This window comes from Spea bombifrons, chromosome 4 (assembly GCF_027358695.1).
Source record: "Spea bombifrons isolate aSpeBom1 chromosome 4, aSpeBom1.2.pri, whole genome shotgun sequence".
Lineage (NCBI taxonomy): Eukaryota > Metazoa > Chordata > Amphibia > Anura > Pelobatidae > Spea > Spea bombifrons.
This window is the reverse complement of record NC_071090.1, coordinates 56,420,534-56,442,606: the sequence shown is the minus strand read 5'-3', so window position 1 is coordinate 56,442,606 and position 22,073 is coordinate 56,420,534. Positions and strand designations below refer to the sequence as shown.

Sequence of the window (22,073 nt, the reverse complement as noted above, 5' to 3'; positions counted from 1 at the left end):
TTCTGGTTTTCTCTCTTGAATGTTCACAAGTTTTCCCTTTTTACATTATCACATCTGTGTGAACTGTATACATCCAATTCCCTTAATTCTTTCATATACTTGTATACAAAGATTAGTAAAGGGACAGTCTAATGACCTTGATACCCCTACTATAGAAGCATGCATAATAATGTACTTTAATGCACTTCTAAAAAGGGGGGAAAACAATAAAACTAACCTGCCACAGAATTTCCATTCTACAAAATCTTCTTTCTTCCTCCATGATCCGAAATTTCTTGCACTGACTGGCTGTCTAAATTGTCAATCTGGGGCAGGACCGTCCTTCCAATGGAATCAATGGGATTATTCATGCTACTGATTAACAGTTTAAGAAGCCAGTGAGTGACAGGAAAGTGTTCCCAATGAAATCAATGGGAAGACTTTACACGTGCAGGGTCTAAATAGCCCTGTAGCAGAACCAGCACTGGATCTAATTGGAGGTGTGTACATCACTGCAATTTTAAATCTTACTTTGGATTTGGTTGATTTTTGTAGCTGAGAAGCTTGCGACCTTCAGCCTTATGGGTAAGATAGCCAAACTACTTATCAATAATGGTTCAAAACAGATCTGGTTCATTTGTAATCTGTTGTATGCCTTAAGGTGCCATTAAAGGAGAAAATCCAAGATGCTATTATATGAAAGAACCATTTTCTAAAGATCAAAAGCTAAAGCTTATTTTATTTGTAATAATATCTTGAGACATTATTTGACATTACTTTAACTCGTTGTTTGCCTGGACTTCACATGTTAAAGGACAACACAAGCTCCACACTATAATATACAAAAAAGATGGTCCTTCTTATGTATTCCTATCTCTTCTTTACCAGCTTGGTTGAACTCGGCCACCTTATCCTCTTGAGCTGATCTACACATTTGTACATATCTGTGGAGTATTTTTATGCTTACAAGATAAGCAATGTTAACAATTATCTTAGTTAACAATCACTCATTCATGGTTAAATTTCTTTTTCAACTGCCACAGTACTTGTGTGAGGATAGTGGGGACTGTGGTGAACTCAAATTAACCTACCTGTTACCCCCCCCCAATAACCAGAAACCAACGAATAACCACGCAACAACTTTCTTGTATATAAAACAGGCCACAGCTTTATTAAACAAACATTAAGTATGCACTGTATTAGCCTATAACATAAAATATATAAAACCTTCATCAAACAACCAAAACAATAAGGAACAAACAGACCACAATTTATATGGTAAAATCAGAACAACCTTTACTGGGATCAGCTGATATAGTTCCCTATCTTCATTAACACAGTTAACAGAGGCATGTAGCAAATAGGTACACAACCCAACCACAGACAATAGTCCAGGAAAGGGGATTATTTTATACAATAGAGTTCCTAGTCTGTGTTATCTCCCTTTAGCTGCCAGGCTGATGCCTTCCATGGATACCCTGTGGAGAGGAGTCTGTTTTAGTTTAGTTTAGATCAGGGAAGGCTGTGCTGGTTTCCACCCCCCAATTATCAGTAAGCCACCACCATGTTTCACAGTGGGGATGGTATTCTTTTCACTATAGGCCTTGTTGACCCCTCTCCAAATTACAGTATATCAGAAAGCTGCGAGGTGTGTCAAGGTGTTGTTGGGCATATTGTAACCGGGCTTTTTTGTGGCATTGGCTCAGTAAAGGCTTCTTTCTGGAAACTCGACCATGTACCTAATTTTTGTTAAGGTGTCATAGTATTGTGTTCCCTGAAATAACCATGTCATCTTTTTCCAGAGCAGCCAGTATTTCTCCTGAGATTACCTGCAGGTTTTTCTTTATATCCCGAACAATTCTTTTGGCAGTTGTGGCTGAAATCTTTCTTGGTCTACCTGTCCTTGGCTTGGTATCAATAATTGCCTTGGATATATTTTTATATCCTTTTCCATCTTACCTTGTTACGGAGGTCTTTAGAGAGTACTTTTCTGCTCCTCATGGCTCAGTATCTAGGCTGCTCAGTGCATCCACATGAGAGCTAACAGACTAATTAACTATTTATGCACAGACACTAATTGGAATTTAAAAACAGGTGTGGGAAATTAAGCTTTAATATTTTAACCTGTGTGTGTCTGTAACAAGGCCAAACAGTCAAGGGTATGTAAACTTTTGATCAGGGCTATTTGGGTGATATATGTTACCATTATGATTTAAAAAGGAGCCAAACAACTATGATAAGTGGCTTCATATGATCACTAGCCTTAAATAAAAGACAGGGTTTTCTGCATGATCCGTCATATTTTCAAAATCAATGCCTACATTCCACAATTTCTGCCAGGGTATGCAACCTTTTGAGCACAATTGTATTGCACTGGTGCCTGAACAAAGTGTGTTTTTCCTATACGCTGCTGGAATACAGGTTAATTTTTTCAAACATAAAAATATATTGTACCATATTGTTTTGCTCTTAAATTATAAACTCTCCTTCCTGCTAAATGTCAAAAAATGTGTCACACATATTAACAACCAGAGATCACATATGCAGTCCATCATAACAAACATAATGCCTTTTGGGATCCTGTTCTCCCTCTAGTATTCTGGGAGTCACGAGTAATGCTGTTATGTCTGATATGAGGAATGAATCTTCTTCTCTATGAATACATTACTATCACAGGTCTTATTAACACATCTTAGCTTGTCTCACTTATTCAATATTTAAAAGGCATGCAACATATCAAAGCAAAACATTACTCATCTCTGTGACACTCAAGGATTCTTTTGTGTCTTAAAATATCCTGATATTTACTAAACATTATATTCTTCTAATAATTCATGAAAGGACCCATTGTCATCACATATCCTCAATTGACAATATATCATACAATCAATTTGAAAAAATACAATGATATATCAAGCAATAGATTGAAAAATCAGTTCTTAGGAAGGAAAGCATTAATAGCAAAGTGAAAGATATACCGTATTGGCTCGAATATAGGCCACACTTTCCCCCCCCACTTTAAGTCTTTAAAGGGGGCGTGCGGCCTATATTCGGGGTCTAGCGCCCCTGCCAGCACTTCCCACGGGGGGGGGTGCCGGCACGGGAGGTTGTCTAGGCACATCGTGCGGACCTCCGCACGATGCGTTTTACCTCTGCCCTCCCCCCGGACTTACCGGAGCAGACTCCCGGGTGTCGCGCGGGGCCGGCGGGGGACATCTACGCAATACGCGTATACAACTTCCGGTGCCGGCACATCCAGTGCCGGCACCGGAAGTTGTATTGCGTAGATGTCCCCCTCCGGCCCCGCAAGACACCCGGGAGTCTGCTCCGGTAAGTCCGGGGGGGCAGAGGAGGACAGTGGTAGCATATCTCGGGGAGGGAGGACAGTGGTAGCTTATCTCGGGGAGGGAGGACAGTGGTAGCGTATCTCGGGGAGGGAGGACAGTGGTAGCGTATCTCGGGGAGGGAGGACAGTGGTAGCGTATCTCGGGGAGGGAGGACAGTGGGAGCATATCTTGGGGAGGGAGGACAGTGGTAGCGTATCTCGGGGAGGGAGGACAGTGGTAGCGTGTCTCGGGGAGGGAGGACAGTGGGAGCATATCTCGGGGAGGGAGGGCAGTGGCAGCATATCTCGGGGGGGGGTGCGGCCTATATACGGGGGCGGCCTATATCCGAGCCAATACATATATATATATATATATATATATAGCTCCATAAAACAATATATATATATATATATACATGGCTTGTCCCACTTGATAACCAGTTCTAAAGTTTTCAAGAAAGAATGAAACAAATAAATAAAACAATAGGTGAACAACTATAAAAATAATAGCTGGAAACTCTTCAGAATGCCTATATAATGTATATAATAAAACATTATCAAATTTGCTCATCAGCAAGTGTGACCACCTCTATAAAAATCAAAGTTTTCTGGTCTGAAGCATTCAGGTGTATGTTAACACAGTGCCCGGAAGGAAAGACATCAGCAATGATCTAAGAGAAGCATCAATCTGAGAAGGGTTATAAGGCCATTTCCAAACAAGTCCATCATTCTACTGTGAGAAAGATTATTCAAATGTGGAAAACATTCAACACAGTTGCCAATCTTCCCAGGAGTGGACATCCCAGCAAAGTCACCCCAAGGTCAGACCATGCCATGCTCAGAGAAATTCCAAGAACAACCCAAGAGTTACATTTAAGACTTGACAGGCCTCAGTTAGCATGTTAAATATTAACGTTTATGACAGTGTGCTAATGAGCTTTAGAACAGGCTGTAGGTCAGACAGCTTCCAAGACTTCTGAGTGATTTTGATTGAATCAAAACAATCCTCAGGTGATGTTGGTTGTTTTAGAAACTGCTTCAGACAGTCCAGTGTGCTTATCATCTTGTAAGTGCAACTTTATTTCCACACTATTAAACTGGTGGAAAATACTGTGCAATTTGGTCACTTTACTCAGACCTAAAGATATTGAGAAGAGCCTGATTATCACAGAATAACTTTAAGTGCAATACTTATCACACGTTAAGATACACATTTGCTGGCTACACTATTACATAGTTACATATTTACATAAGCTGAAAAAAGACATGCGTCCATCAAGTTCAGCCTTTCCTATATCTGTTAATTTGTTGCTGTTTGATCCAAAAGAAGGCAAAACTATTGTTGTTTTTTTATTTTCTATTTTTTCCCCATTTAATACAAGAGCCCCTAAGTTGAAGCGGATCTGTGCTTAGCCAGCACAGAATCCATGTCAACCTTAACTGGCGTTGAGTATCCTTAAAAGACAATGCTCAATGATATAACTTTATTTCCTGGTGCTTAGGTTAGAGGACAGTGGCTGTCAAGGTAAGCACTTGGGGATGGCTGGTGCCCAGGATCAGGCACTGGGCATTGCTTAGCAAAAATGCACCACTGGCAATCTCTGACTTAAACCTTTGTTTTATGGAGCTATGTTATCCTGCCTTTTCCAGTTGATTTGTTTTCTTCTGTACTTGCATATCAAGTAGCGTTGTCTTAATCTAAGTAGTGTGTCCAGTGTTTGAAAGCATTCTATATATAAATAAGTTGAATTACTAAAGGGGATAATATATGCTTGGTGACATATAAAGTGTCCTTCTTACTGATACTTGCATTTTACCTTAGTATTTCTTTCCACTCAACTTATAGTGTGCAAATTTTATTTCAGACAGAAAATCAGGCATCACACGGTAAACTCTCAGCACAGTGCAGTTTCCAAAATCTAGTTATTTGTAAGTGATGTCAGAGAAGATCGGGAAATTACCTGTATTTTGATCTAAGCTGGTAGAAAGTAAAGTGAAACAGAAAGAAATAATAGGCTATTTTCAGGGTTAGACATAGTAAAACTACCAATTTTTACTCTAAAATGTACTTTAACTTCCTCCAACATAGAAAGTAATACACCCAGACTCTTAGATTTTTTAAATATAACTTCCAGTGTCAAAGGGATTGGAATGGAGTTCATAGAACAAGACCACTTTCATCAAAGGGCAAGGAAGCAGCTTTGCCTCTAGATAAAAGGGAGGAAAACTAGAACATTAAAAGCAAATATTATCAGTGCTAGTTGTTTGCGTTATACTGTTAATGTTACATTTGGAAGGTGCCTCAAGCAATGTTGTAATATTAGGATAATGCTTATCATAGCTGAGAGATCACTTTACATTTTTCTGATGCCCCTCTTGCAAATGCATGGGGGTATTCTGCAGAATCCCCTGTAGGCATTTGCCTCTTTGTCTGCCTCTGTTTTCCGAGATGTGTTCAGCCATACGCATCTCGTGGCAGGTAATATACTTACCGCCAGTCAGCTCCAGCACTGACTTGGCGAACATTTTGAAGGATTCCTATGAGGGGTCAAAGTTAACCTTATGCAAAACTTTTTTTCCTCATTTCAAAGAATGCATTTTAAATTATTTACTTTAATATGCCTTCCTTTAGTGTGAAGCAGACCGGGACTGTCAAACGGCCCCGTTAATACTATTTATACATGTCTATATCCACTAAATATACATTCTGTACACAATATGGTAACTAATACTAAAATCATGAACATTTTTAAACTATGGTTAGAGAAAATCTATGGAAACAGTAACTATTATATCTGAAAGATTTAAGGGAGAGAATTTCTATCTTACTCTACATTGGCCATTACTCTAAATTGGCCATGGACTGACTAAATACTGCATCTTGCGTGGGCCCAATAGAGCTATACATTTTCCTTGCTCAGATGGAGGTCAGTATTTGTCATTGGATGTGTGCAAAGCTTTTTAATATTCTTATAGAGTAACACCACCTATAGGACACCTTATAGGACAAAAACTGTGACACAACTATGTCTTTTGAGATATTCATTTGTTTTACAAATTCCATGAAAAAAATCTTGAATGGTTATTATAAGCAGTTTGGATGATAGAGGCTAGGCTGGGTAAATGTCTTCCCTATGTCCTTAAGTAATAGAAAGCTTGAGACGGCAGCTGTGTTGGAAAAACTGAATAATGCTTTTGAACCAAATACAGCAATTTAATATTGATGGTATGTTATGAGTTTTATATACAATCTAGTGCATTCATATGCCTGTAATTGGAAGCCTCACGTAATACAAGGGTTATTTCACAGACGTTTGTTTTTGAGGTTAAGGGCAACATTTACAAAGCAGCCTAAGGTAATTTCAAACGACAGCCCTGGGTGAAGACAACATCTCAGTGCTCAATGAAGGTAGTTGAATATTATGTGCCTGAATACACTTACATTTTACAATTTACTTTTAGGCATTATTCTCTTATTAAAGTTTACAGAAGACAGAACAAATTGAGCACAATGAAAATAAGTAAATAGAAAATACAAGGGAATATAAGTTGGCTGTAATTATTTTGTGATTTTAGATTTATAATTTAAAATTCCAACGGTTGTGTTTTTTTCTTCATAAATGATATCTTATTGAAACTGACTTTTGTTTTTGTACTTTAACAGTAAATTCACAGTAACCATATCTGAATTTAAGGTATGGATTAATTAACATTTGCATAATTCAGAAAAGCAAATCAACAAAGTTCTGCAGAAAATAGACACTTAGGCATCAGTAGTAATTTTAACAGCTATAGATTAGTGAATCCCATCATTTCTACAGTTTCCCATTTTAGTACATATAATATTCTGTTACTTGCCAATGTAATGCCATAATGGTTTTATGAAAATAGTTCACTTAAATTAAATCATGCTATGAGGTCTCACCAAGTTACATTCAATCATCACCCATTCAATTATTTCAGAACAGAGGTTATTATGGCACAATTTTAATATGGTTGATTTGATTAAAATCAAATGCTCATAAATGTTTTGTTCTGCCAGGTGGAAGACATGCAGTGGAGAAGTCGAGAACATACACAGCCAGCATCTGTCTGTAGCATGCCGTGCAAACCTGGAGAAAGAAAGAAACAGGTGAAAGGCGTCCCATGCTGCTGGAATTGTGAACGATGTGAAGGCTATCATTACCAGTTGGACGAGGTCACCTGTGACCTGTGTCCTTTAGATCAAAGACCAAATGTAAACCGCACTGGTTGCCAGCTAATCCCTATTATCAAACTTGAATGGCACTCTCCTTGGGCTGTTGTGCCTGTCTTTATAGCCATTCTGGGAATTGTGGCAACAACATTTGTAATTGTCACCTTTGTCCGACACAACGATACACCTATTGTGAGAGCATCTGGACGTGAGCTCAGCTACGTGCTACTGACAGGAATTTTTCTGTGCTACGCCATAACGTTTTTAATGATTGGAACTCCAGACATGGTAGTTTGCTCCTTGAGGCGAATATTCCTGGGGCTTGGAATGTGCTTTAGCTATGCTGCATTGCTCACAAAAACAAACAGGATTCACCGGATATTTGAGCAAGGAAAGAAATCTGTCACTGCCCCAAAGTTTATAAGCCCAGCTTCTCAACTAGTTATTACTTTCAGTCTTATATCTGTACAGTTGGTTGGAGTCTTCATCTGGTTTGTGGTGGATCCTCCCCATATTATAGTAGATTATGGAGAACAAAGAACACCTGACCCTGAAAATGCAAAGGGGGTTCTGAAATGTGACATTTCTGAACTGTCTCTAATTTGCTCCCTTGGATACAGTATTCTGTTGATGGTTACATGTACTGTTTATGCCATTAAAACTAGAGGGGTTCCAGAAACCTTCAACGAAGCTAAACCTATTGGATTTACTATGTATACCACCTGCATTATTTGGTTAGCGTTTATTCCAATATTTTTTGGAACAGCACAGTCAGCTGAGCGGGTGAGTATTAATTGTTTATAATTATACTCTGGCTTTATTTATAAGCATATGTGTAATAATGTTTTACAGAATTCAGAACTGTAAGTTCTTAGTACAGCCAATAATAGTTGACAGCCGAACTTCTTAAAATGTAACCAAAGGTGTTTCATTTTTTGTTTAAAAAGTTTACTTTCATGGGGAAGGGGGTTCTGTGTAGGTTCAAAAAATGAAGCTATTATCAGGATGAATTGTTGCTCTGTTTATTTGTTTACTTAACGGAAATGGGTCTTAATCACACTTTTTAAAAGCAAGCGTGTATTGTACTTTATAAAAAATCAGTCTATCCATGTACACTATTTATAAGCCTGTTTTTTTTTTTACCAAAGTACTTTTTTTTAATCTTTTTTTTTACTTGAAACCATGAATATTTTAAAAAAAATTATCATGTATGATTTGTGCTGCTTCCAAAAGTACCCCAATATGTATTCCGCTATCTCTGTGTTCCACAAATAATTCATATGCATGTTTTTTCATATTTCAGCAATTCTGTATGTTGCCAAAATGGAAAAATACAAAATGCCATTTTCAAATGCAATTTTTCATTAGGTCAGCCACAAGATAAGCACACTATCCAGTAGTCTGATTATAGTGTGGTCATAAAGCAGATATGTATATGCACTTATGGAATGCTTCCCTGTTCAAAGACAATAAGCAGCTCTACAGATAATAAGTTTGCCTTAGGGAACAGATCCCATATATGTAATTTTTCCATTTTAGTTTGAAAATGTTTCCATATTTTTCCATCCCAACATACAGTATATCTGGGATTAGTTACAAATGGCATTCCAGAACTGTGCACTATAATGAAGTATACATTGTTATCTAATATCTACTTCAACTAAGAATCTGTAATATTGTGTTATCAGCATACAATTTAAAAGGCATTTAAATTGTTTGACCAAGACATATACTGATCAGGACTGCCATGATAACTTAGAAAAACCACTCTACCCAATCAGAGCACCTTCTTTCCTTTTAATTTATTTTTTACCATTTTTGTGCTTCAAGCGCAATAGTACAAAAACAGTAATGTTTTGGATGCTTTCCAATAAAGCCTTTCTTCAATTGTTGAACTGCTCCAAATTATGTGAATATTAATGTACGTGCACGGAGAGAGAAATAAGACACGTCAGGTTACGTAAAGCTTATTAATTGGTTAATCCTGAAACTATGCGGAAATAGGCAGAAAGGCAGAAAACAGTTAGAAGCAAATATTAGATACTTTCCTGCAACTAGATATAGCCAGGATGGCGCTTGCGGTTAGTAAAATATAGATAACTGAATACACTGCTACTTGCGTCTCTCACGTATCTGCATGAGGTGTAACCCTTTATTGGTCGAGGCCAGCTTATATTCATTAAAGCAATAAGCGTTTCTTGCTGATATATTCTAGTTCCATAACAGTCCCCCCTTGAATATACGATGGCCGACTGTCCCTAATCCTGACAGATCCTACCGGACATAATCCCGCATCCTCTTCACCTGCAGTGGCAACAAATTATCCCTATTGGATAAAATCCCGGTTTCAGGTCTTGGATATGTCCCTCGGATCTATATGTCCCTACACGGGGCGGGGATTACCGTCAGGGGGAACTATCAAACTAAATGGTGTTTCATAAGAAGATGCAAAGCTTTGCATCGTGTCATCGTACATAAGCATTAACGGGGTAGTCTCGCCTACTGCAAGCATTTTATCGCATAGACGTCGAAGACAAGGGACTACACATAATAGCATAAAAGCGACAATAATCACAATAATCAGTAAAATTATTCCCAGCTGGACCAGAGCTTGTTTCCATCCTTTGAGCCAGCCAAACCATTCGGCCCATGGATGATCGATTCCGGAGTTGCGCTTTAATTCGTCTCCTAGAGAATTTAACTTTTTAATAGCCACGGTCACTTTTCCGTCGGGGCCTGTATTATCTGGGATGAAAGTACAACAAGTTTCTCCAATTATTTGACAGACTCCGCCTTTTTCTGCCAGAATCATATCTAATGCCATACGATTCTGAAAAGTCATCTGGGTTGCAGCCTCCAATTGATCCGAAAGTCCTTGGAGTGCATCTCGGGGGTAGTTGACAAATCTCTGCTGATTATAATAGATGTAGTTAATCCAGTCAACATTTTTATTTATTGTAACAATTGGAAAAATGGATTCGAAACCAGCGGCTACTTGATCTCGGGCTTTATACTCATCTGGGACCCCCAAGGAACTCCTATTGCATCTATATACACATGGGGGTCGAAGCTTCCCTCGGGGGCTTTTGAGACACTGCGTTTCTTACGGAACAGGGTAGACTGGGCCTCAACAGCTTCTGGCTCTTCCGACATTATAAATAACGGCATTATAACTTTGGCCAGTGCACATTCACCAGTCCAACTACCTTCTAATCTGGTGCGCAGTTTCATGTCTCTACATAGCCAATAGATATCTCCCAGAGAATATACTTGATTCTGTGTGGGGGAACCGGTCAAATTGCTGTATTCAGCACAATTACCATTAGAGAATTTACCAAGAAATGTGCCTGTTCCTTTGGTGTTTGAAATACAAATGTAAGTGCCAGAATATATAGTAATTCCTCCGTTGAGCTTGGGAGCCTCGATTAATAGAGGATATTCTCTTTTCCATTTCTCACATTCGGTGAATTTGTTACTGGTATTGGTATAAAGACTCAATAGACATAACAGTGACTGATAGGGCAACTGTAGGGGTACTGTACCCAGATGTGGACGGGCTCTACCACACACATAGCAATTGGACTTATTGTGCTTAATAGCAGAATATTGCATCCACTCGAGCCATAGATTAATATCATTATATCCAGTTTCTATGGCTACAGTATCATCATAAGTGGGATTCGCTATAGCTATCATGCGTAGAATGGCACGCTGGACCATATATGGGATTCCTGTTGGTTCCGAAACTGGTTGGTTTGATGGTTTACCTTGTGGCTCTTTCCATTCTAAACTATTGTACATATCTTTAAGATAGAAGGGGGCCTTGCCGCTCATAAAACCATATTTGTAAATCCCGAACATATATTTTCGAGCATCAGTTGGCCGGGGATTCTCTATAGTAAGGGTGTATCGTTGGTTATCACCAGTTCCGGTGGATATGAGAGTCATTCGTGAGAGCAATGATTTACCATAGTGATCTTTGAGGGCTAGGGCTTCAGGGGGCTTATATACCCATTTGGTACCTGAATTAGTTATTACAGAGCCCCAATACCTACAGTTGTCCCCCCATTGCCCTCCAACATAGCATATGTACCCAACACATTCTCCTATTTGAACATCACAATACCCGGGGTCAAAATTGTCGGTGGTATCCCCTTCTTGTGTCATCACACCGGTATATACATTGGTGTAGCGTTTAGAAACACAATCTATAATGTGACAAAATTGGAATGAGTATGTGGCTACTGTTGTGCTACTGGAGTTGTACCAAAAAATGGGAGGACCTGCTTGTTTTGCATCTCTCGTAATGGCTACCCGACCCCCCTGGTGACTGATAGCTTGGGCTGGTTTTCCCCATGTATGTTGGAAAATGAAATAAAATAATAGTGGGATGCACAGGATATGCATTCTAGGAGTCATTGATTGGAGGGTCTTATCCTTTGACTCTCTTGCAATGCGATGCGTGTATCCAGGTGGGTTTCCCTTCAACTTTTATTGAGGTAGGAGTCGTTAGTAATACTCGAAAAGGGCCCTCGAATCTCGGCTCCAGGGTAGATCGGACATGTTTCTTCACGACCACCCACTCTCCAGGCAATAGAGAGTGAGTACCTTCGAAGATATTGGGATCTGGAATAGAAGAGAAAACTTGGGCATGTATATTAGATAATTGAGTAGTCAAAGCATTAACATATTTTGCCATTGTTTCATAATTCATTTGCAACTGTTGTGGGAAGTACTGTCCTAGCCTAGGGCTACTTCCAAAAAGTATTTCGAGTGGAGTCAATTTTTGTGATGCCTTTGGCGTATGTCTGATAGCAAAAAGTACGATGGGTAGGCACTGTACCCAATTTAGACCAGTCTCTTGTGTCATTTTCAACATTTTTGACTTGATAATGCCATTTAGTCTTTCTACTTTCCCGCTACTCTGGGGTCTGTAGGGAGTGTGAAAAGCAAGATGTGAACCTATAATCTTCCACACTTCTTGGGTGATATTTGCAGTGAATGCAGGTCCCTGGTCGCTTTCTATGACCTCAGGGACCCCAAAGCGACAAATAAGTTCTTGAATGAGTTTCTTGGCGGTAGTGGGTGCGGTTTGGTTTCGTACTGGATAGGCCTCTGGCCATCCGGAAAACACATCGACCACTACCAGTACATATTGAAATGCCTGACACATCGGCATTTGAATGTGGTCAATTTGAATCCGTTGGAAAGGGTATTGAGCATTCGGTAAACATTTGGATGGTGTAGTTCTGTCCTTCCGGTATTGCACTGAGCACAGATTAAACATGATTCGGTGGTTCGTGCTAGCATCGGGGTGATTCCTGGTGCGATCCAGATTTTGTCGATAATCTCCTTCATAATGGTTTTAGACCGATGCTCCGGTCCATGAGCTAGTGATGCGACTAAAGGATATAAAATCCGGGGTAAACAAAGATATTGGCCTCTGGCCCAGGCTCCCCGCTCATCCTTGGATGCTCCTTCTTGTATCCATTGATTTTGTTCCTTGGTTGAAGCTTGTTGTTGTAATTGAATTAAAATATCCCAGTCTAATTCCATTGGTGCTTCCTTGGTCACCGTCATTAAAGGGACCGCTGAGTCTTCATTGAGGGCTGCTTGCTTGGCTGCACTATCTGCTAAGGCGTTTCCTTTTGCTTCCATAGTGTCAGCCCGTGAGTGTGCCTTAACTTTGATCACTGCAACTTGTTTCGGGAGTAGGGCCGCAGTCATCAAAGCTTCAACTGCTTTCCCGTTCTTGATTGGAGTCCCTGCTGCGGTGATATAATCTCTTGCCTTCCAGATGACTCCAAAATCATGTACAACTCCGAAGGTGTACCTGGAATCCGTATAGATATTTGTGGTAGAATCTTTAGCCATAATGCAGGCCTCGGTGAGGGCAGCTAGTTCAGCCTCCTGAGCCGACTGATCCGGTCGTAGAGCTTTTGCACAGAGTACAGTGGTGTCAGTCGTAACCGCCATTCCCGTATGGAAGCGACCCTTGTCATCGGCATATCTGGAGCCGTCCACAAATAGGGTCACTTCTGGGTTTGAGAGTGGGGTATCCTGTATGTTCGGAGGCGAACCGACTTCCGCTTGCATCATGGTCAGACAATCATGTGGATCGTCCTCGGGTGGTACATCTGGAAAATCGACATTTGATGACTGTGTATGCCACAATAGCTGTTCCTGAAGATCTTCTTCTGTGGCTAGATCAATAAAATCCGTAGACAGAATATCAGTATACTCCCCCCTTGGAAGTGGAAGGAGGGCAGCCGGATTGAGAACATTGCATCGTTGAATAGTAACATTGTCGGGCAACAACAGACTCCCTTGGAGACGAAGATGACGCTGAGCAGTGAGATGTCTGGGTTGGGTCTGTTGTAAAATAGCTGAGATGTCATGTGGAGATTGAATTGTCAAGGGATGTCCGAGGATAATATCTGAAGTGACGTCCAGAAGACAGCTGGCAGCGTGAATAGCTCTTACACAGGAAGGTGTCGCGCGAGCAACTGGGTCCAATCGTTTGGAGTAGAATCCGAGGGGACGATGTCGACCACCGTGCATCTGAGTGAGAACGCCTGTGGCATGGCCTTGCCGTTCCATAACATAGAGACGGAACGGAAGAGAATAGTTTGGAATTCCTAAAGCTGGAGATGAGGCAATCATTTGTTGTAGAGCGTCGAATGAGTCCAGTGCCTCTGGTGTTAAATAAAAAATTGCTGGTAGTTCTCGAGGTATACAGTCATATAGTGGTTGCATTAGAACAGAAGCATCGGGAATCCAGGGACGACAGTATGAAATGAGACCCAGAAAGGTCTGTAGCTGATGTGGAGTTTCTGGCGGAGCCAACTCCAGGATGGCCTTTTTCCGTGCCATTGTAAGGTGTTTACGGCCTTTTGTAATACAATGTCCCAGAAAAATCACTTTTTGAAGGCATAACTGTAGTTTCGATTTGGAGACCTTACAGCCAGCTGTAGCTAGAAAATAGAGTAGGTCCAGGGTAGTTTCTTGACACATGGATTGGTCTGGAGCACAAAGAAGTAGGTCATCCACGTATTGCAGGAGCTCAACTTCCGGGTGAGCGTCTTGCCATGAAGAAAGCACAGAAGACATAGCTTTGCTGAAACTGGACGGGCTGTTTTGAGCTCCTTGTGGCATCACCGTCCAGGTGTATTGCCGACCAGCAATGTGTGAATGCAAAAAGATATTGACACGAAGGGTGTAATGGAATGGAGAAAAGGGCATTAGCAAGATCAATTACAGTGAACCAGGATGCCGTAGGTGGAATGCTGGATAGAAGAGTATGTGGATTTGGCACAATAGGGGTATCCAGAACCGTGGCTTCGTTGACAGCGCGTAAATCTTGTACCATCCTGTACACTGGAGGTTGGCCTTTGATCTGCTTCTTTTTAATTGGATACAGCGGAGTATTGCAAGGAGAAGTAGTAGGTATTATTGCACCGGATTCTAGGAGTGCAGCTACTTGAATAGATATTGCATCTAGTTGGGCCACTGATAAAGGATATTGGGCCTTGTATGGAAGAACGTTAGGATCCTTAAGCACAACTTGTACTGGTGGGACGTTGAGTCGTCCAATGTCCATAGGCCCAGAGGCCCACAAAATAGCTGGAAGATTGTCAAGCAATTTGTTTAGAAAGTCTGGGGGCTCATCTTGAGGTGGATCATGTATTACTGCCATAAGCATACAAGTTTCTTCAGGGGCGAGAGCAGTATTGAGAGTGACAGTTCCATTGTCAGTAAAAGAGATACTAGCTCGGATTTTGCTGAGAAAATCCGCTCCTAGAAGATTGAAAGGGCAAGTGGCACTGACCACAAATTGAGCTAGAGTAGATGAAGGCAGATGTATTGAAGAGCTTGTGACGGGTAAGGGGCGTGTGAGTGGGTTGTGTTGAACCACGCCTTCTAACCCACTACAGGGGAGTTGTATATCAGATAACCAGCATGGGTGTGCATCCGTCTCACAAAGCACGCTATGAGCAGCGCCAGTGTCGACAAGAAATGAGCAAGGTTTTCCGGCTACATCAAGAGTGATCTTAGGGGAAGGGCCGGAAGGAGGGGCGGAGACGGCCATGCAAATAGAGTCCCCCTCCTCCATTTGCTCGCCTATTTCCTATGGCTGAGGAGGAGGAGGTGGAGGAGGAGTGTTCTGGTTCTGGTTCTGGGCTTGATAAGCGGCCCACAGATGGCGACTACGGCATACTCTTTTAAGATGACCGACTTTTCCGCATCCATAGCATTTACGAGGTTGTCGCTGTCCGTCCGTGGATTCATTAGTGGCGTCGGCTCCGGTCATTACCGCCACGATGGCGGACTTTTTCTTGCTGTTTCCTGCCTCCAATCCTTTAGCAACCTGTATAAGGACTTCGAGATCCATTGACCTCCATTCCGGGCGGCAGGTAGTGAGTACTTTGTTGAGATCAGAACGGAGGCCGTCTACAAAGGCACGACCCAACATACGAATATGTGCCATTTCTTGGAGTGAGAATCCTAAATCACGAAAATGTCGTTTGATTCTGTAGGCATATTTCTCCACTGACTCTCCTTTTTCTTGAGTTATATCCTGTAGAGATACTGTTTGTTCGGCCAGATTTCCAGTTGCTTGATAAACTGTTGACCTGATTCAGTGGATCTGGGATCGCAAGGTAGATAAGATAGGTCTCGTATAATTTGGTTGAGAATAAGATCTGCATAATCTCCTGCTTTGGCTTGGACAATACTAACAAGGTCAGACCAGGTACATCCATAGGTAGTCCAGGCCTGTGAAACTTTTCGATAAAATGGCATTGGATGAGTATCAGGTTCAGGGAGATCTTTGACGATTGTATATAGTTGTTGCGGATTGAATGCTACATATTTGGAACGCGGCTCCGTGGAAGCGAGACCATCTCATAGAGTAGCATTTTCTGTGGCGAGTCGGGTGGCTTGTACTATAGCTGCAGACATAATTTCAGCGAATTGAGAAGAAAACGGATTATTGGGATTTGTATTCCCAATGGATGGTGGCTGAGGGGCTGACGTACTTGAGGGCTGTTCGGTATCAGATTGCCGAGTATGTCTTATACGGCGATGGCCTATAGGGGAACGTACAAAAGGTAAGCCATGGTAAATGCTTCGGGATTCCTCCTCCTCTGAGCCCTCTTCTTCTGATAGACTATCATGAGTACCTATTTCTTCATCAGTGAAAATAGGTTGGTGCTTAGGCCTAGCTCCCATCTCCTCAGCAATCATTATCATGATTGGGACCATATGTCTGGGTGCTGTAGTCTGGGTAGGTAATACAAATGTGCCATCCGGATTAACTACTGGGTACAATGACACTGTGGGAATAGACACAGAAGATAACGGAGCTGGAGGTAGGCCAGAATTTTGGGCGTTGTCAGTTAACAAAGATGGCGCCGATGCCTGTACCGGATATAACATAGAAGGCGGGGCAGGCAATTGGTGGGGATTTTCCACTGAAGACAGTTGGTGAAGTGCATCACAAGATGGCGCAGGTGTCTGTGTCAGACACGACACAGTAGCCGGAGTAGACAGGGAGCGGGGGGCCTCACAGTACAGACAAGAGCGACGGCTTCCTGACGTCATTGCATTACAGGCTGGGCAGCTCCACCCCTTGTCCGACGACTCGGCGCCATTATAGAGCAATAAGCAATAAGCGTTTCTTGCTGATATATTCTAGTTCCATAACAGTAATAGTACAACGTCATGTACGTAGTAAAGAAACAAGTATGTTTTATAATCTAAGAACTATGGAGTGACTAAGGTCAATATCTTATATACTAAAGTGGGTTGATGCTAAATGCGTTGCAGCGTCAACTCACCAACTTTATTATTCATTATTGAGTGCAAGCCCCAACCAGTTGCTCCTGTAAGAAAGGCCAGTTAGTGTATAATGCCAGGGGTGGGCTGGCACCTTACTCCACCTAGTAAACATACACACTAGCACACTATTTACATACATGCTAACTATAGCACCTATATGGACTCAATTATCACATTATACACACACATGCCCTTGAAAACACACTTATGTTCAAAAACTGTCACTGCATCATGGAAATACTCAAACACTTGATTTTGTATGCTTTACCTAGTACTTTTAGTACACAAATGGCTATATATATATATATATATCTATATATATATATATATATATATATATATATATAGATATATATATATATATATGTATATCTACAACATGCCTTGTCATCAGTTCATCAGTCATCTAGAGTAAACATGGGAAATGGGAAATGGTGTACCTGCCTCAGTGGGCAATGACAATTTACATACAAAGCTTACTTGTACAAATTGATTTTAAATGTCATTTCACTGTGACAGATGAAGTGACTCACACAAGGTCACACAGCACTGTTTTGTAGCTTCAGGTTGTGCCCAGAATCAGCAGATCTTTAAGCACCACGAGCCAATCTTCTGCATTTTATTTAACAGCATGAATCTTTAGGTAAATGTGCTAACATGGTAACTGGTGCTAAACATTAGTAAAATAAAGGAACCCTCAGTAAATATCAATTGCCTCTTTTTATATATCTCTCTCTATATATATAGTTATATATAGTTAAGTTTCTAGTAAAACAAATACCACAAAAAATATTAATTTATTTTATACCATTTTTGTGCTTCAAGCACTTTAAAAGAGTAATAGTACAACGTCATGTACATAGTAAAGAAACAAGTATGTTTTATAATCTAAGAACTATGGAGTGCAGGGGCGTACCTAGAGTATTTGGCACCCGGGGCGGATCCTGTAAGTGGCACCCCCCCCCCCAATGTAAAGACATCTACAAAATTATGTTGGCAAGAATATTTATTGCACCAATTTGTAAACTGTATGTCAACTGTAAACAACAAGAAATCTGAAAAAATAAATTAATAACTTATAAGTAAAATAAATATGTTTAAATAACATTTACTGAACATATAATAGTGCTTTCTTTAATAACCCTAACAAATGAGTGACAAACATTACAAATTAAGTACTGGCTAAGCAGCTAAAGACACTATAAACTAAAAAAATTCTGATATTATAATCAGGAGTCACCATAACATTGTTCTCTTTTTATTTAAGCATTTGCATATATAGTGGTGTTGCCATGTCGACTCATGATTATATATACCATATGAACCAGACACTGACTGTGGTATAGCATGACACATATCACTATATACTGAGCCAGGCAGTGACGGTGGTACAGCATAATGCCTATCACTCTATACTGAGACAGACATTGACGGTGGTGCAGCTTAAGTAATTTCATCATATATTGAGGCAAACATTACAGTGAAACAGCATAACTCCTATCACTATACACTGAGCCAGATACTACAGTGGAACAGCATAACACCTATCACTATAACTGAGCCAGATATTGATGGTGGTACAGCATAACCGCTATCTTTATATACTGAGCTAGACACTTATAGTAGTACAACATAACTATCATTATACACTGAGGCAGACATTGACAGTTGTGCAGCACAACTGCTATCATTATATACTGAAACACGCGCTGACAGTAGTACAACATAACTGTTTCCATTATATACTGAGGCACGCGCTGACGGTGGTACAACATAACTGTTAATATATACTGAGGCCCACATTGCCGGTGATACAGGATAACACCTATCACTTTATACTGAGCACACATTGACGGTGGGGCAGCGTAATCCATATCACTATACATTGAGCCTGACATTTACAATAATGCAGCATAACCCATATCACTATATACAAAGCCATTGATGTGGTGTAGGCCTACCACTTCAGTGTCTGGCTTAGTATATAGTGGTAGGGGTTATGCTGCATTATTGTAAATGTCTAGATCGATGTATAGTGATAGGGATTATGTTGTAGTGCCCTCAACTGCAGATCAGGGGAAGACTGTGAGAGTCAGTACAGCCTTCCCTTCTTCTGACTGCACCGTGACATTGGGAGGTCCTGTCCCCGTAATCATCCCCAAAGTCCATTTGTCCCCTACGTCACTAAACCACAACTCTCTTTTAATTACTCCCGTAGTTCAGGTATAGATCAAATAAACAACACATGGAAACAGCACGTGCAACTGAATAAATATCCTGTATTTACAGGTATACATAAATAATGTATGGAAACATAGCATTGCAGGTATAAATCAACAGAACACACAAACCCAGCATTGCAGGTATAGATCAACTGGAAATCACTCAGCACTGAAGGTATAGATCAAATAAACAACACATGGAAACAGCACCCCAGGTATTGATCAACTGAATAAGACATACAAATCCTGTAATTGCTGGTAAACATAAATAATGTATAGAAACATAGCATAGCAGATATAGACCAACACATTAACACACAAACCCAGCTTTTCAGGTATTGATCAATTGGAATTCACATAAAAACTCAGCATTAAAGTTATAGATAAAACACCCTAAATTACAGGCATAGATCACAGATTGCACACCCCAAAGCCAGCGTCCACATTGCCCACATAGAACCTGACCAGCACCCTGCGGTGGGGGTGCAAGGCCTCTGTCTCCCAGCTCTGCCACTGTACGGAACAGTATAGAGTGATGGGAGTTATGATGTACTTTAGAGCATAATTATAATGAAAAAGACATTGGAAACGGTACAGCATAACACCCATCACTCTCACACATTTACCAATCAACACTTACCAATCCACAGATTCCACACATACCAATCCACAGATTCCACACATACCAATCCAGATTCCACACATACCACACATACCAATCCACAGATTCCACACATACCAATCCACACATATACCAATCCACACATATACCAATCCACAGATTCCACACATACCATACCACAGATTCCACACATACCAATCCACAGATTCCACACATACTAATCCACACATATACCAATCCACACATATACCAATCCACAGATTCCACACATATACCAATCCACAGATTCCACACATATACCAATCCACAGATTCCACACATATACCAATCCACACATATACCAATCCATACATACCAATCCACACATTCCACACATACCAATCCACTCTCACTGTCACTCAGTCTTAATGAATGATTTCCTACCTTCTTTTCTACTTCTTTTCTTCTTACAGCAGTCTTTTCTTTTTACAGCAGTCTTCCTCTTCGCTCCTCTTCTACTGTCTTCTTCCGGGTCAGAGGGCACTGTGGGCGCGGCTTCAGTGCCGCCGGGGTTTGTTGTCAGATCCCGGCGGCACTGAAGCCGCGCCCACAGTGCCCTCTGCACAGCAGCAGTTGCCGCGGGGATCGCAAGGGAGCAGAATCGGAGGTCTTTAACAGACCTCCGGCTCCCTTGAGTGATTTTAAGCCGGTTCAGGGGAACCGGCTTAAAATCACTCAAGGGAGCAGAATCGGAGGTCTGTTAAAGACCTCCGATACCGCTCTCTTGCGAGCCTGCTCCTCCAGCGGCGGACATTACTGTCCGTCTCTGGAGGGGTGCCGGGTGCCGGCAAGTTGGCACCTCCCTGATGAGCGGCACCCGGTGCAGACCGCCCCCCCCGCCCCCCGCTAGGTACGCTACTGATGGAGTGACTAAGGTCAATATCTTATATACTAAAATGGGTTGATGCTAAATGCGTTGCAGCGTCAACTCACCAACTTTATTATTCATTATTGAGTGCAAGCCCCAAGCAGTTGCTCCTGTAAAAAGTTAGTGCATTTTATGTTTGTAATTATATAGGGATACTCATGTATATGGATAGATATAGCAAAGCTCATTTGTTGTTTATTTCTACAAAGCTAAAGGGCAATGGCTGTTACTGTTTTTTACTGGGTTTTTAATAGACTATTCATTGAATCAAAAAAGCTTTCATAAATTCTTTGGTCTCTTCTTCAGATGAAATGAGAAACCTGCAACAGCAGATCCGGTGAGGGTGGCACACTGGCAGTCAACGGCCCATCGGGTATTTGACTGGTGTGTCTACTACACAAACAATATAATTTCTCTTAAGTTGAGATATAACTTTGAATTGAATAAAATACAAAAGATATTGCTTATATAGTGCATTCAAAACCCTGTGGTGTCATGAGGATTAATCAGATAATCAGATAAGGTGGTGGCTTCCACCATCTAATATATACAGTATATTGGCATAACTAGGGGCACAGCATGTCCCAATTTTTTTAATAAAATATGTCATTAAAACTTGAGTGATAAGTAATTTTAAAACAAACTCAACATGATCCAAAGTAAATAGTTCAGAAGTCAATTATTTGAATCTCTGAATGCAAATATAATGGGGAATAATATTATACTGAGCTTCCACATCTAAACTTACAAATAACTCTCAAATGGCAACCTAATTAAAGAGAGTTTTTGAATGGTGTGTTTGGTGTCCTGTATATAAGAGTCTAGCTTTTCTACAAAAGGTCTTAATAGTTTATCCATATAAATACTGGCATTCTGTATCAGACATTCATTGGCAGATGCAAAAGGCACCATCCTGGTGTATTTTTAAGATTATGTAAGCCTTTCTGAAGACAATAAAATGTCACAATAGTAAGATTGAAAGA

General features: G+C 40.8%; 1 protein-coding gene across 1 annotated transcript in view; it reads left to right on the top strand.

Annotated features, from left to right (window-relative positions):
• GRM8 (glutamate metabotropic receptor 8) overlaps nt 1-22,073 on the top strand; it is a 366,995-nt gene that overhangs the window by 305,748 nt on the left and 39,174 nt on the right. Inside the window, exon 9 of the mRNA XM_053465208.1 lies at nt 7,347-8,282. Coding sequence (XP_053321183.1) covers nt 7,347-8,282 — 936 coding nt within the window. The remainder of the gene's footprint in view (nt 1-7,346; nt 8,283-22,073) is intronic.